Here is a 16,555-nt window from a genome sequence, read left to right on the forward strand (position 1 = left end):
GGTTGGAGACAAGAAATTTGAGTGATTGGAGGATGAATGGAGAGTTTTTGGATCGGATACTGCCTCGCTGGTGTTCTAACCAACCACCTATTATTTTGTCTTTTTGGATAAACAAACCAACCACCTTTTATCAATTTTTTTTATTTTATTTTTGTGCCTGTAAACTTTTGGGCTACAGCAGGATGCGTTTTTTTTTTTCCCCCTTTTTCCTTTTCTTTTTTTTTCTTTTTCTTTCTTTCTTTTTTTTTTTTTTTTTTTGGGTGGGGGGAAAGGGAGGCAGAGATGCTGCCCAGCATTTATTGAACAGGAAGTTTTAAGATGTTTACAATGGAGAAAATTTAAGAGCAGAAAGTGGAAACCAGAAGAGAAAAGTAAGATAAGGGGAATGGAAAAGATATGAAAATGGATACATAGAGAAAAACAAGCAGTTTGTTACACCGACAATTTGGAGCAATATATGGACTTTTCACACACCATTTGCATCCATTATTCAAACTAACTTTTTTTAATTTTTAATTTTTTATTTTTTTCAACTTTTGACATTTTCACTGCCTCTTAACTCTATACATATAAGTTTCACATATTGATTATTCTCATATATATATATATATATATATATATATATATATATATATATATATATATATGAATCTAAAATCATCCTCATTTGTATTTTTTTTCAGACATAGCATATTTTTTAAATCAGATAGAATTAAAAAATATAAGCAATAGACTATAAATGCTTGCTATACTATAAGGGCTTAATTATGCGTAAAATTTTGAACTTTTTAAAGATTTTTAATTTCATCCTAAATTTTTATTTAGTATAATCAAGTTATCAAACTTTCAAATTTTTTCAATTCAGACTTTGGTTATGATTTTCGTTGGCCTGCTATGACGGAATTATGGTGTGGCTTATCTATATGGCAAAAATCTGCTTACATAGCAAAAATCGATGCTTAAATCATATTCCTCATCCACCTAGTGGTAGTATAGATAACTCCAGATGTCTTCTGGCCAAGACCTCCCTTTCTCGTATTAAATAAAAAGAAAGAGAGGAGGAAGATGAAGATGTCATGGCTGGCGAGGTTTCTCGTGAATTCGCTGAGCTCCAATAATGACGATAGCAATGACGATGGTGAGGAGAAGATAAAGAAGAAGCCTAAGAGATCGTCTCGAGAGTCAACATCTAAAGAAGTGGAATCCGATAAGAACCGCCCCACAGAGCCTGAAACCTAAATGAAGGGCGTTAAAGAGGACCACTCCAAGCCCACCAAAATCGTAACTCGTCAATTTTGGGGTGTAGCCTCCTTCCTTACCCCGCCACCGGCTTCCCCAAACCTTAACCCTTCAAAGATGGATTCCTCACCCTTTGATTGTGGCCAGAGTTTTGATTCTTCTGATCCAGCAGCCTTTGGGTACTCCGTTGATGTTGCACAGTAGAGTCATCAAGAATCACTAGAATTCGGAGCAATTTCATCTGGATCAGTAGGAAATTCAAGAGGAAGATCCCAATGCTGTCGATTACCAAAGCAATGTCGAAGATCTCCAAGATTGCATCTACTTTTTTGCCGTTTGGAGCTTAGGATGAAGAGGAGGGGGAGGACGAGGAGAAAGAGAATTTTTGGGTTAAAACTCTAACCGAAGAGGAGCTAATTTGAAGAATAAAAACCACCATTCTGTTCTATCATCGATTTTTGCTACATAAGCAGATTTTTGCGATATAGACAAGCCACGACATAACTCCATCAATGCAGGCCGACGAAAATTATAACCAAAATTCAAATTAAAAAAATTTGAAAGTTCGATGATCTGATTATATTAAATAAAATTTAGGATGAAATTAAAAATTTTTAAAAAATTTAAAATTTTATGCATAATTAGGCCTACTATGAGTGATCCACGGTGGTTTTTCTTTGGAGTTTTGATTGCTCATTCTTTTAAAAGCAAATGATGTGTTTTTTTAAAAAAAATTATTTCATTACCATATGCTCAAAGTGGAGTTATTATGATACAAATCAAGCAAATATAGATATTTACTCACTGAAATATTATATAATATATTTCAGACACATAATTAACTTATATTTGATCTTTTGTGTTAATTTTTATTTTTATTTATTTATTTTTGGGCAATAGACATACTCGCTAGGTCTATGGAATATAAGCCCATATTATAATTTGCTAGATCGAACCTAGAACTTCTAGGAGAGAGTTATGATTATTATTGCAAGTCTTAATTTATATTAATAATGAAATATTCAAGATATAACAATCATAAATTTTATATATTTTGAAAAATAATTTATATTTTTTTAATAATTATGATATTTTTATTTTATTAATTATAAACGGTACAAACATTACTTAAAACTCGAAAGATTTTGATTATAGCCTAACCTACATGAAATAACCAGTAGACAACAATTTTCACTCTTTATAGTGATGAAAGTGGACTGAATAATATATTTTCATATACGAATCTATTTGAATATAGATATATATTTTAATAATTGACTAATATTGATATCCGTATTCATATTCGAATATTTTATTTATAATTTTATTTAATTTTTTATAGTATAGATAATTTTTTAAAAAAATATATGATCTTATTAATATGATATTAACTTAATTTAATATTTATTTAGTAACTTTATTGATTTTAAAGTTATAAAATTTAATTATCTGATATATATATATATATATATATATATATATATATATATATATATATATATATATATATATATATATATATATATATTGGTATCTTTTATATAAATATGAATATAAATTTTATATTTAATTAATATTAATATTTATATTTATTAAATAAAATAAATATGAATATGGATATATTTGTAAGTCCCATCTCTCCCGTTTTGTGATTGCGGTGAAAAGAGGATCTAATTTCTTTCGTCCACCGTCGGAACATCCAATGAATAGATCCCAACATGCTCCGAAGTCCGTCATTCATCCGCCTGCAAAGATCTGAAAGCGCAGTGGATGATCCAACGGTGCATGGCGCGAATTCTGTAACGCAATGCACGCGTCTTCCTGCAATTCGGGGTTGCAGCTGATCGGTCTTTGTTCGAATCTATACGAGTCTTGCAGCCGCCGCCGCCGCCGCCGCCGCCGCCGCCATTGGAGTACGAGCATCTGCGCCCACGCCACTATTAAAGTTCTGCGTGGCATCTGCTAAAGGCACAGCATCCATGCGTATTCCTTCCCCACTCCGCGTCCTCCCCAGGATGCCTTCCCCGATGAAGCCTCTTCGGTGCAATTACCGCGGTCATCCCCCGACACAGAAATAGACAATAATAATTTACCAAGTCGCCGGCGAAGGTGAGACCACAGGAGGTGACCGGATCCAGATCTCTTTGCAACCAATCCTTTTTAGCCTCTTTCCCAAAAAAATCCTCGCACATGGCAAGCTATGCTCCGCAAGCGTAGGTATAAAATTTGCGCGAACGTTCATTTTTGTATTTGCATAGATTCGCTGCGGTGCGCGACTTGCACAACAGTTCTAGATGGCCCCACGTCATCCAATTACGGAGACGGACAATTATCAAATAAGACAGGCATCGCGTGCTACATTAACCCGTCGTACACTGTACTCTGTTTCATAGCCATCTGGCGGCTATCCAGTGCTGTGTAACTCCACGGTGCCAAACGCGCACAGCAGAGCATCCCGGGTCCAAAAAGGACATGCGGGAAACGGAACAAAACGTCGTTCAAACCAGAGTGGCCTACGTGGCACAACTGCCAGGAACACGTCCGGACGGCAAACCCGAGCGCGACCGACCAGCTCCTTCTTCATCAGATTCCCTCCACCGCTTGGTGGAAACTTTTTATTTCACGGAATGTAAGCGAGACACATAAGCCCTGAGAAGTCGTGAACGTTAGCACGGCTATTGATATCCTTCGTGTACCGGATGTAACCCTGCATTCGGACAGCGTTTTGCACCTAAAAGTACAGCTAACCTGCGTCCCGCTCGTTTCTATTGGACATAGACGGCTTTTCAAATACCCACTTAGAAACCCCACTCCTCTCTTTTACCTCCTCCCTCTCCCCTCCGCGCCAAACTCTCTCTCTCTCTCTCTCTGTCGCTTGCGGCGACCCTAGAGAAGTAGAAGAAAAAGCGGGCGGGCAAACCCTAACTCTAAACCTAGAGGTATTGTCGATCGAGGGCGTGGCTTGGATCCCCCCTTCCAGGTCCTCCGAGCCGGTGAGCTGTGGCGATCGGAGGATTTGGCGGGCGAGATCCGAAACGTAGCAACCGCCTTGACTGGCGGCGGATTCCGATGAGGGCGGCGGTCTTCGCGGCGGCGGGTGACGGTTTAGCTCTGACCCGATCGAGCTGACGTGTTCGGAATTTCAGGTGTCGCGGTTTGATCTCGGGCAACCTTACCTCGGTCATTTGGATTTTTATTTTCATTTTTTTAGGTAATTTTAACATTTAATTCTAAGAATTTTGTCGCTTCCACGAGTTTTTTGGCTGTTATTTTTCAATAAGAAAAACAACGGGGAATCTTGGAATAATCAGTGCTTTTTGCGATTTTCTCGGATTTTAGGGATTTGGAGGAGGTCAGTGGTTGATTCTTTCTCTACGAGGGCTTGGTTTTGAGCTAGATGGATTCAATTTATTCTCCTCCTCCTCCTCCTCCTTCTTCTTCTTGTTTTTTGAGCGAGTTTTCTGGTATTTCACCAAAAAAAGAAAGCGAGTTTTATGGTATCAGTGGAAGAACTGTTGGGATACTAGTGGTTCTGGTGTGAAGTTTTTAGGTAAATTTGCCGTCTGAATCGAAAAATTCCGTCTTGAGGAGTTTTTCCGTCCCGTTTTCTGGCAATTTTCTGTGCTTTGAACTTAAGTGATTCGATTTGTCATCGTTTGATTTATTGGAGATCAGTGGAAGAACAGTTGGGGTATCAGTAATCAATATATTGATATGATATTGAACTATTATTGTTATCACTTTTCTTTAAAAATAAGGATAACAGCATTAGCTGAGAGTTTTATTACTATTACGTTTTCTATTTTGGATTTTAGCGGGTTTTCTACCCCTTTTTTAGCTCTCTCGAAGACTTTAGAATTGCATTGACCACCGGTCTCTTACTGAATTTAATTAATTTGTCTCTAATCAATCCATGGAGGAAAAGAAACACTAGAAAGTTTTCTTTCATAGAAATTATCTCTTGGACTTTAAGAAGATTTGACTGCAATTTCTGCTTCTTCTATAAGGGATTGGGAGGCGTTTTGCTTTTATTTTTTGTTCGGTGGCTTTCATGCGGACTTTTAGAAGGGAGTGATGCGATTCCATTCTAGGGAGAGTAATTAGTTTGCTTTTTCCTTTTGCATTTGCTGTGCTCTCGTTTTGGTACAAGAGATGACATCTCATGCCTAAAAAGGTTCTCTCCTCCCAAATTAAGTTTAGGGCGGATTTCAGCGACCCATCTAATTCGTTTTTATTTTATTTTATTTCTTTTGATGACGATGATTTGGTGATCGTCAATCGTGTTTACTAGGTTAAGGGAGTTTATTAAGGATTTGGACGCTCATCGTTCGTTCGTTTCTACCTGGCTCTCCCCTTGGTGTTTTGGAGGTGAAGGACCGTTTGACCTCTGTTTATATTTGGAAAGTTTAATTTCACTGGAGCGAATTTATCAAAGTTGATGCCTTGATGGTCTCTCCTTTTCCTCTGAAACGAGGCTTTTAATGGAACCATCCAGTAGAAAAAGCTTCTGCTTTTGTAGCTTCTTATTAATTCATAATGGCCTAGTTTCCACGTTTTTCCTTGCAGGGGTAGCTGGATATTGGGATTGTGATTTTGTTTTAGAGCATTGGTGTGATGATCGTGAAAAAATATACATCTTCTTACTGTAAATATTATTGTTGTTAGGGAATTCTTGAGATTTTTTTTTTTCTTTTGGATTTCTTTTGTTTTTTCGATATACATAAGGATGGGAGCCAACTGTTGTGTGGCTGCAAGGGACAAGCCATTGCCCGACAGAGCACAGTTTGAAGTTTCTACTTATAGGAATGTCAGACACTCACCTTCATGGAGTTTTCGATGGGATAATCGAACACACATAGAGGATATCATGGACAACCTGGTCCACATTTCTACTCACAATAGTGGGAATACAGGTTCTGAAATTAAGAGTGGGGCAACAACAGAAACTGAAGGCCTTTCAGATGGAGGAAGTCAGCAAAATCCTTTTCAGACACAAAAGTGGAATATATCCTCTACAAACATTGGAACTGATGGCAACTCTAAACCTACTGCTGGTAATATTTTCTAGAATTTTATTTTGCAGCCTCTCTCTCTCTCTCTGGTTGTCTTCGTGCGAAATCTAATTATTCTGATATGGCACAAGTGTTTGCCATATTGTTGAGAAGTTATTTGTCCACTCATGTTAGATTATTCTTAAGGTATGGTCCATTATATAACGTAGACTGCAGCTACACCTTCTTGGTGCAGTAAAATGAACATGCTGGGGGGAAAAACTATCAGCTGGGAATTGTTTGTAGTTCTCCTCAACCTAGAAGTTATGTAGCATGTGCATTGAAGCATTTTCTTATGCTTGGTGTACCTCTGCTTTTGAGGGACAAGTATGTTGAGAGGAGGAGGGAGAGAAGGGGGGCGGGGGGGGGGGAGGGGGGGCAACACAAAGTGTGATTCAACTCCATTTGGTACATTAAGGTGGGTATGGCAGTATGTAGGTGTACTCTAGGATTTTTGTTAGGGATGAGGCTTTACTTGGAAGTGGCTTTGGCTATTGGTTCAAAGCAGGACAACCTTGGGGTTGGTAGTAGTTTTTTGGCATCTAAGTAGGTTGATGATAGAGAAGAAGATCATGTTTGAAAAATGGTATGCTATTCTCAAGGGCAGGACAATTAAAAGGAGATTTACCTTCAAGGTTGGTTGAGTTGGTTAATTTTTGATCGTGGGAGAATTTGAGGGAAATGTTTCAGAACTAGAGAATGTGAAACTTATAAATGAGCTTTTACTTAGATACATATTTTGGAGATTCAGGATGACAAGAAAGGTCCGTAATTTGTGAGGATATTAGAATCTTGATAGGTCTGGGACTTTGAGTGGTGACATAGGGACCTTGGGACTCGGAAGAGTTAATTGTGAGTCCAATTGGCGTGTTCAAGGCAGGAGCCTCTTGATAGGATTTATCTTTATGAACTGTTCCGAAAGACCACCTTGGCCACTTAGACAACCAGCCTTAACATTTTGCATAATGATTATGGAGGATGAGATTGACTTATGATGAGTAATGGATGTTGCCATGTTGCTACTAGCCACTTAAATTATACATCTTGTTTGATATTTATGTTTCATTTGTTGGCTATAACTATTTTCTTAGGCTTATTCTTATGTTTATTGGCTTTGGCCTTTGCGTTCCTGCCTTTTTGCTTGCTAGCACCCAGGTGAGTGGCTGGCTCCCTGGCCACCTGTTTGCCACTTAGTCTTTTTAAACAATGCTTCAATGTTGGTTTTTAAGGATATTTTTGGTCCTAGCAAAGACTCGAGGTGTAAAAGGTGCCCTTGTGTATGATGTTTGCCTTGCTATTTGGCTTTTGGTCAACCAACATTGAATTTGACCTATGATAATGATGGGACAAAAGGCACTTGGAAGCGTAACTTTCAGGTGCAAGATGATGAATATATTAGTCCTGCTTGGCTTTTTTAATTGCCTTTCTGTAATTTGCAAGTTTTGATCAATTAAACATGGCTTGCTTCATTATGAATGTAACGAAGCGTATTTGAAACCTCTTAGAGATTTTAAAAACTAAATTTTGCATAATATCAAGGTCAAACATTGATCATAAAAGCCTAAAAACATATATTGGCTCCTATAGATGAATTTTTTTATAACCAGTAATGGAGGAAATTTTTTATCATAAACATGCCAAGCTCATTATAGATGTGCAAAGTGCTTATAAAGATAGGCAAGACAAAATATTAAAAGTAGTTATATGATCCTGCATTCAAGATAAGCTGCTACAAACAGATAAGCTGAGCGTCTGTGTATGATTCTGACACGTATTAATTCATAAGTGGCTCTATATTATAACAGGTTGTATAAGTAGCATACAATACTATCTTAACTTGGACCTAATTGTTAGAATTAATTATCAATCACATGAAAGAGTTAAAGTGTGGTTAAGTTTGATAGAGGTTTTGAAATTTGAAAATTGTCATCCCAGGGCAATGGTTCATCATGGGAGATTCCTAAGAATCCACCAATATGTATATCTCCCAAGCTAATATCCATGGGATCTCAGGTAGTTTAGCATAATTGTTGATTGGTTTGATGGTTATAATGATTGCCCAGTTCTTTTGCAGAGATGGGATGTATGAGTTGTCACCATGAGATCGTATGGACATGGAGTCATGATATAATTTGCTAGCTAGGTAACTCTATCTTCAAGAAGTCATGATATGCATATATATATATATATGATACAACAAAATTCTTCTTTGTGATTCTCACTGTCGTTAAGGCTAACTGGCATAACAGGCCTAAAATATGGGGATACATATGAGCCACTAAGCACAACCTTAAGAGGTTAATGTTGTTGAGAAGGTGCTCCAGCAGGGTCTAGTAGGAGCAACTTGGTTTCTCTAGGTACCTTGGAGAAGTCATGAATGCATGTCATAATCTATAGTGCAGTTGTACATATAGTCAGGTGTGAATATGAAGACATTTAATCAATAGGTCCTGCGTCAGTTCTCATTGTAATGCATATTGGCAGACATTAAAACATGCAAATATCTGAATGGGGTGGAAGGTTACGTTCATGACTTGTTTAGGGAAGACTATGGCATAGTTGCACCACCTGATGGTCCTAGTCTTTGTGCCGGTATCCCTGATAGGAGTGTTGAATTTGGGTTGTTTGAAATTTATGGATAAGGATTTGTGTAATAATTTGGGGAGCTTGAGATGATCCTCCTGCGCCGCCAAATCTCTTGGGCTGCATTTGGAAGCAAAATAAAAGGTCTAGAATAATTGGGTTAAATGGAGTAAGTTGGAGGGGAAATGGGTGGCTTAAATTATTCCACCTTTTTATTCAAGTAGGTTATCCCTAGATTAAGTGGGGTAGATTGGTTAGAAGGAGAAAAAGTGAAGTGTCTATGGTGTACCATTTTTCTGAAATACCTGTTGTGCCCTTCTGGAAAAGTGATTTATTCCATATGCTCAAATGACTGTTTGGCTGAGAAGAGGTGGAACAAGTGGGTTAAGAAACTTCTTTTCCTTCTTATGCTGCATCCTAACACAGGCTTGGTGATTTTTAGACATGGAGAAGGATGGTGAAAGGTTTTGAATAGGTTGGCACAGCTTACAAGTAGGTTGTGTTGATGGCTTTTATATGTATGGGTTCATCAAACAAACAAGTTTTAAAACAACTATCATAACAGTTTTAAAGGCCTCCTATTACAATATATACTAATAACAGGAATCAATGATAGGAATTTAATTAATAATGAATATATTTCCATTAATTCCTTCAATAATCGCCATAAAATGGGAATAATGATTGTAATTTTACATTTTACTGCTCTTCTAAATAGTGTAATATTTTAAGTTCAAATCTGTGTTACTTTGGTAGCAATAACCTTTTATATGGTGAATAGTGAGAAACAAATAAGGACATTATTTTTTAATAGCTGCAACCAGCAAGTAATGACCATTACAACAATCATTATTTTTTTCCAGATATTTTCAACCCAGGTTGATCTAGAGAAATAAAATTGTATTTCTGCTATAATGATATGTTGAAGCAATGGAGGGTATGTTATCTGGAGATATTCATGGCATTGAAACCTGTCCACCCACATAGTCTACCTTAACACTCAACGATGTCAACTCATCATGATCCTCGTCCTTCTTTCCTATATTTGCCTTTAATTGAGTGGTGGGGCATTTACTACAAGAGTCTCGTCTAAGCATCAAGGTCCTAAAACTGTAATCTCCCATTGGGCCCATTAAGATGATGATATGGATTGTGAGAGGTGGCACACCCATGTCACTAACTTCCTCAAGAAAGCTGAGAACATGATGTTCCACCCTGTCAAGCAATCTAGGGGCCATCTATTACATCTATTATGATCAAAGCATATATTGGACCGACCAATTTAGGCCTTTGTATCCTTGATTTATTATAGGTACAATTACACTGTGAATGATGAAAGTTACTTTTACAACCTTTTCATGAATGGGACTTAGAGTAAACAAGTTGGTATAGATAGGGCTTGACTCCACCAACCTTAAAAAGTTGTATTGGAGGCTCATTATGACTTGACTCCTGAAATAGTGTGGGAATGAAAGAGAAGACACTTGTCACACACGCGAATATGCTGTGTATAGGTTTATATAAGTTGTGACTTTGTAGTCAATAGTTGGTGAGTTTTTTCTGGTTGGATGTTTTAAAGAGATGCTATGACCTATGATCACACAATGTTGTGGATGCAACTTGATCAACTCATTTCTGTAAAAGAAGTGGGAACAATTGCATCCAGCTGGCCGATTGATCATGGTGATTAACATGGTTCTGATGGATGCTGCCTTGGAGGCATGCGTATACGTAGGCTCCTCCCACTACATTTTGATGGATCATTTCCTTGAGATGAGAGATTTTCAACATTTTAGCAGATTTAACTCTGTTGTTCTAACTCTATTATGTGAACGGTAAGTTCTCTAATAATTTTACATAGTTTTATATGCCACTTCTTCATGATACATATAGCTCACATAGTTCATCATCATTGTAGAGGCACTGAGTCACCAACCTTGCCTCAGCTGGTTGGCATCATTCTCCACAAGGTAGAGCTCTAGGGTTCAGACCATGTTGGTGGCATCCACATTGTATTTATCCATCATGGGCAAATGTATATGAGAATTTTATGTTGATTCCTGGTTCCTAGCAACTTGTCTTTGATTCAAGGTCATATAACTGCTTTTACCATTTAGTTTCACGTTGATTTTATGATGAGTTCTCTAGAGTGAGGAGCTTGATCCAAACATAATAGGGAAATGCCTAGGTTCAATATTTTTGTGAGTTTTACCTGAGAAAAATGATGACGAAAGAGATCTGCATATGCATAGCATTGAAAAGCAATTCCAACATAACTTTGAATAATTGGTGTTCAAGAAATAGCATGTTTGTTTGTGGTGCAAAATACCAGGATATTTCCTGAGTCTTACTTTTATTTGAATGTTAACATTGGCCTAAAACTTCCAAAACTATATACAAATAATGAGTCTATATATCACAAGATGCTAAATGATGTGTAGCGGTCTTCTCTTGGCTTCTTTTGTTCTGTGATGTGTTTTATTTTATCCTTTTTGTAGTTTCCTGATTCTATGAATGAAACTCCGAAACTTAAAGTGAAACTGTCTAACTAAACTCCACAAACCCAAGGAACTGAAGCTTTAAAAGGAAAAAAATCGAAGAGTTTTTTGTTCTGATTGGGCAGTGCTAGCTCTGTCATGCAAAAGAAGATATCACACTTCTTGCATTGTGCAATTTGATGCTGTCAACATGCTCCAACCTATAATCCTTCACTAATAAAAAGTGCCGCCCTTTCTAAAGCAATGTCTCCTTAGTTTTAGCCTTTCGGGTACAGGCGAAGTATTATATGCAGACTTTTCTGAAGGAAAAACATCACAGGAAATTAGTCCTGGTGATATTGCAGAGTAGTGGCAAAATTATGGTGACATGGGGATTTGTAGGTCTTCCTTCTGCTATTATATTAATATAGTTGATTATGCCTTCTTCACTGTTGAGGATAGGATTGTGAACGAGGATGGATACCCAAGTATTTTACCTGTCCTTGAACCGAAGTTTTAATCGAAAATAAATGGGGATGATTTTGGTGATGGGTTTAAAAATTTAAAAGTGTTCAGTTTTGGTTTTGATTATGATTTTGGTGATTCCCTGATTTGAAGTCGAATCAGATACTGAACCCTAAACTTAACCTGAAACTAAACTTATCTCATATTTAATATCCTTAATACCCTTTATATTTAGTGAATTATATTTTGAAAATTATGGATGATATCTTTAATTTGGTTATTTATATATAAACTTTTGAAATGAATAAAAAAAAGTTAAATGGTTTTTGGTTTTTCAGTTTTAGTTTTGCAGTTTTCTTGGGTGGCAGTTATGGTTTGTTATTTCAAAAACTGTTCGGTCTCGGTTTTGAGGTGCTGTAATGGATTTCGATTTCGGTTTTAAACCGAGATGCCGTAATGGATTTCGATTTCGGTTTTGTTTTTTTTAGTTACTGCACCAAATCCACCCTCTGGACATCCCTGTCTTGGGATTTGCAAGGCCATTTTTCCCTTTTTTAACTCTTAATTCACATTGGTGAGTAAACATGGGATATCTTCAATTCAAGGTCGGGTTTATTTCACTATCCCGAACCATTTGGTTCGGGATGTATCGAGCTATGCTGGCGGCAGATCGGGATGGTTTTTGCAATCAAAATAAGAAAGCGGCAAGGAGGGAGAGAGGGAGAAGGAAAGAGAAGAAGAGAGAGAGAGAAGAGCGAAGGAGAAGGAGAGGGCCTCCAAAGGGTAGTGGGGATCGCCATCACCACTATCGAGCTTGGTGGAAGCCGAAGGAGGGTGGACGGAGGGAAGGAGAGGGAAAGGGAGAGGAGGCCACTGGAGGCCTTTGGAGGGCTAGCGAGGCCGCCACGCGGCTGCAAAGGCCGGTGGAAAGTTCTCCAAAAAAAGGTGAACAGGGATCAAAGCCCTTGTTTAGATCAGGAGGAGGGCGGAGCCTCTCCTCTAGCTTTCCACTAGCCTCATCAGTAGTGTGGCAGCCTTGCTGGCCCTCCAGAGGCCTTCGACAACCTCCTTTCCCTCTCCTTCCCTCCCTCCAACCTCCTCTGACTTCCATTGAGCTTAGCAGCAGCGCAGCGACCTTGGCTGCTCCCTGGCTGCCGCATCTCCCTCTCCCTCATCTTCCATCCCCCTCCCTCTCTCTCTTCCTCTCTCCCTCTGTCTTCTCTGTGTGGATTCGAGCTTGGTATAGAACAGCACATTAGCATACAGAACTGTACCGCTAGCCGACCGGTCTAGCCCCGGTACCAACACAGCGAATCTTGATTAAGGAATAGCTTAAAGATGGTGTATGTTGAAATGTTGCTGTAGGGATTAGGGTAGGTTGATTTATGAATATTACTTATCTTGGTATGCTACAGCCTATATAAGATTGTGATAGTTATTGTACCTAAACAAATAACCGGCAAATATATCCCATGTACTTTGTTGGCTCAGTAATTTTCTGAGCCATTGATCAACTGTTAATCTGTTTCCTTTAAGACAAAATAATGTTATAGACCACATCTTCGATCTTAGTATGCTACATCTTATTGTTAATTAGTTTATATCAGAAGAAAAACTTTGTGAGTGTATCAGTGCATTAACTCCTTGGACATTGATGTACTGTTCTATTAGTGTCCATCTGTTCTAGAGGGTAAGAGGAACAAAATGAGGTATGTTCAAATTCTTATTGTAAGACATCTTCGGAAACTACAAAGCTGCAAGCACTGTAATTTTCTGATGTAAATGTTTTCCTCCTCATCTGACTAGTTTATTTCTGTTACAGATCATTTTGTTCCAAGCAATTCATTTCCTGAGGTGAGTTGGGATTGCTTTTCATTCAGATTTCACTTGCTGATATGCTTCTCAGTTTTGAAGCCCACTACATGCTCCTAGTTTGATGTCAAAGCTTTTGTACTTTTTTCAGGAAAGGAACTCCATTGAGTCAACAAGCAAAGCAAGTGCTTCAGATGGCAAGCCTTCAATTTCAGGTCCAATAACTCCATTGGCATTCAAATCAGATCCTTCATCCTCTAGAAGTCGCTCTCTATCCTCAGACCCAACTTCAAGGAAAGCACATTGTTCGCCAGGATACCAACTCTCTAGGCAGGTCTCTGATAGCAGGATTCCATCTCTCAAGTCCACGAATGAGAATAGCTCTCCTGAAGAAAGGCAGTCCTCTGTGCTCTCTATCTGCAGCAATGACTTGTTCACAGGAGGTTCTCATGGTGGGTCTTCTGATGGTTGGTCCATGCGTACATTCTCTGAGCTGGTGGCTTCTTCTCAGCGTGAGAGATGGTCAATCGACAGTGAAAACCTTAGCTCCAGCAACAGCAAAATAGCAAGATCAAACTCTCAACAGACAACATCTCTCTCTCCTGATCGGCATACATGCATGGTATGCTCAAAGCAATTAAAGGAGAGATCTCCATGGAGTACTCAGAAAATAATGTCTACCAATGAGCTATCTGTTGTTGCAGTTCTGGTTTGTGGGCATGTTTATCATATTGATTGCTTGGAAAACATGACACCTGAAGCTGAAAGATATGATCCACCCTGTCCTGTCTGCACCCATGGAGAGAAATCTATTGCAAAGCTGTTGGGAAAAGCCGAGTTGAAGGGAAGGAACAAGTTCTCCAGGACTGCAACGGCTGATGTTGCTGTGGACAGCGATTCTCTCTCTGAGAACCAGAAAAGGAGTGGGAAAAGCCTAAGAATAGGAGCCATTTCTAGCATGAAGAGCTCATTTGGTAGGCCTTTCTTGAGGCGCCACTTCTCTATTGGGTCACGACTGACACATTCGGGATCAGATAATGAGTCCACAAGGAAGAAGGGATTCTGGGCAAGGTACCTGAAGGATTGAACTAGCCCTTTCTCTCCTATATGAAGGTAAAGAGGTGAGCAGCTGCTCTGATTCTTGTTTGTTGCTTAGATTCAGTGTACACATTACTGGATAAGTAGTTTCTCTTTACCCTCATGCACTTAAATAACAAAGCATTTTCTTTGCCTGCCACTGTTGTTTTGATGATACAGAGTACCTCTGTTATTTCTCCATGAAATGTAAAGCATCTGAATTGTTCCCGAGCAAGCATGTGTTTCTGTAGTGAAAACAAAGGATGATGGAGATAGCTGAACTATCGAGCTTCCCCATGGCCTTACCATTCTGGAAACCCCAGAGCACTCGGCATGCTCTCGGATGCAGAATAAACTTCCCTTTTGAATGGATACTCATTGCACGTTTAGTCTATACTTAGATGGTTCACTTAACAGAAATGTAGCTGGTAAGCTTTGAGGTCTTGGATTTAAATCCTTTAATCCATGCAACTTTTTTCATTCTTCTTGCTGTATCTGTCGGTAAGCCCTGTAGATTAATTTTTATTATTTCTTCTGCACTTCTTTACTTTGGAAAAAATAGTATAAAAGCTACTGCAAATAGTCCGAAATTAATGTGCATGGAACCTATGTTGATGCAACTACGCCTGCAGAGATAGATTTTTTTTTTTTCCTTTCTTTGCTAGTTAGGAAATGAAGAAACCTGTGTTTTGTTTGCTGTACTGCGAGTTTCTTAAAGAGTAGTGGGCGCAAACATTCATTATTCATGCTCCTTCCAAGTTGAAGACATTCTTAGTTGTCACTTCATGCATCAAGTTAAAACTACTAAGGGTCCATGGCTTGCATGATGACCAACTGGACTTGCATATTTTTTGACATGCCTAGCTTTTACCGACAATACAATGTTTGCAATCTGGAAGCAAGTTGCTCATGGCCGGCTCATATGCGGTGGATGAAGTAGCCAGAAAGGGTTCTTTACTGGTTTAGTAAAATGGTCTCTTGTTACATACGTAGGGCTCAATTGTTGATTGTGTTGGATGAATGGTTGATGCCATCTTGCAGGTATCTATACCTGCACTGTCAGCGCACCATCTTGTACTCGCTAGTTCTGGTGCCTTGATCTTTTTCATGGAAACCTGTGATTTTATGATCTACGGATCCACTGCTCGCAGGATTCCTTGCGTTAAGTCTGTAAGCTGGTGAAGCAACATCTTTCATCGGGCGAAATTTCCATCCTAAAACTCTATCCAGGAAGCAGGCTCATTTATAACTTATATTTGATCTTGAAAATGTCTATCCCATGATAATGGTGGACTTAGAACTGGGGGAGCTGGCGAAACTGCCAGCCGCGTTTTGTATTTCTGAGTGTTGGAATGCTTCCAATTTGCAGGGTGTCTACCATAGTTTTCGTAATCCAATCAATTTAGCTAGTACAGATGCCATTTGATGTAGGGTTAATTTAAGCAGTTGAGCACGGACACCGTTAAATTTGCATCATCAGGTGATTGTCTCCTCGGACCATAATTCCAGGATATGCTTGATTTGAAAAACAAACTTGTAAATAGAAGTTGCTTTGGGGAACTAGTTATTCTACTTGGCTTGTTTCATCCGTCTGCGTGATCGTCTATTTGCCTTGGAAGTCTTCAGGCCAATGATGACACACACACACACCACACACACAAAAAAAAGAGGTTGGGCGGTGGGTGTGGTGGGGTGGTTGGTGTTGCGGTGGGGACTATAATTGGACTGGAGTTAGGTCTAGCTATGCAGTACATGTGTCGGTTTTAATGGTTTGAGACTATTCATTTGATTACATCAGGTTAAGTATATAGTATGTAGAACTCACCATTCTCATGTGCTACAAGCATGCTT

General features: G+C 38.7%; 1 protein-coding gene across 8 annotated transcripts; it reads left to right on the forward strand.

Annotated features, from left to right (window-relative positions):
• The first annotated feature begins 4,048 nt into the window (after positions 1–4,048).
• On the forward strand, positions 4,049–15,294 carry LOC105056232 (uncharacterized). Of its 8 annotated transcripts, none has more exons than XM_019854497.3 (6): positions 4,051–4,450; positions 5,531–5,607; positions 5,806–6,293; positions 13,638–13,669; positions 13,779–14,748; positions 14,885–15,243. In XM_019854497.3, the coding sequence occupies exons 3-5, from the start codon at positions 5,966–5,968 to the stop codon at positions 14,712–14,714; spliced, it is 1,296 nt and encodes a 431-aa protein (XP_019710056.1). In that variant the 5' UTR covers positions 4,051–4,450; positions 5,531–5,607; positions 5,806–5,965; the 3' UTR covers positions 14,715–14,748; positions 14,885–15,243. The 8 variants fall into 8 exon arrangements, with proteins under 8 accessions (XP_073103749.1, XP_019710056.1, XP_029123721.1 ...); XM_029267888.2 differs by having other exon boundaries at positions 4,051–4,385; XM_073247648.1 differs by having other exon boundaries at positions 4,049–4,450; positions 5,531–6,293; positions 13,779–14,740; positions 14,885–15,294.
• The last annotated feature ends 1,261 nt before the right edge of the window (positions 15,295–16,555 follow it).

The sequence above is a fragment of the Elaeis guineensis genome, chromosome 13, assembly GCF_000442705.2.
Source record: "Elaeis guineensis isolate ETL-2024a chromosome 13, EG11, whole genome shotgun sequence".
NCBI lineage: Eukaryota > Viridiplantae > Streptophyta > Magnoliopsida > Arecales > Arecaceae > Elaeis > Elaeis guineensis.

Bases quoted from the DNA above. Each gene is read 5' to 3' on its own strand.
- LOC105056232 (XM_073247648.1), top strand. From the start codon at position 5,966: ATGGGAGCCAACTGTTGTGTGGCTGCAAGGGACAAGCCATTGCCCGAC. The intron at 6,294-13,637 runs GTAATATTTTCT...TTTCTGTTACAG, and splicing joins CAACTCTAAACCTACTGCTG to ATCATTTTGTTCCAAGCAAT. The intron at 13,670-13,778 runs GTGAGTTGGGAT...TACTTTTTTCAG, and splicing joins CAAGCAATTCATTTCCTGAG to GAAAGGAACTCCATTGAGTC.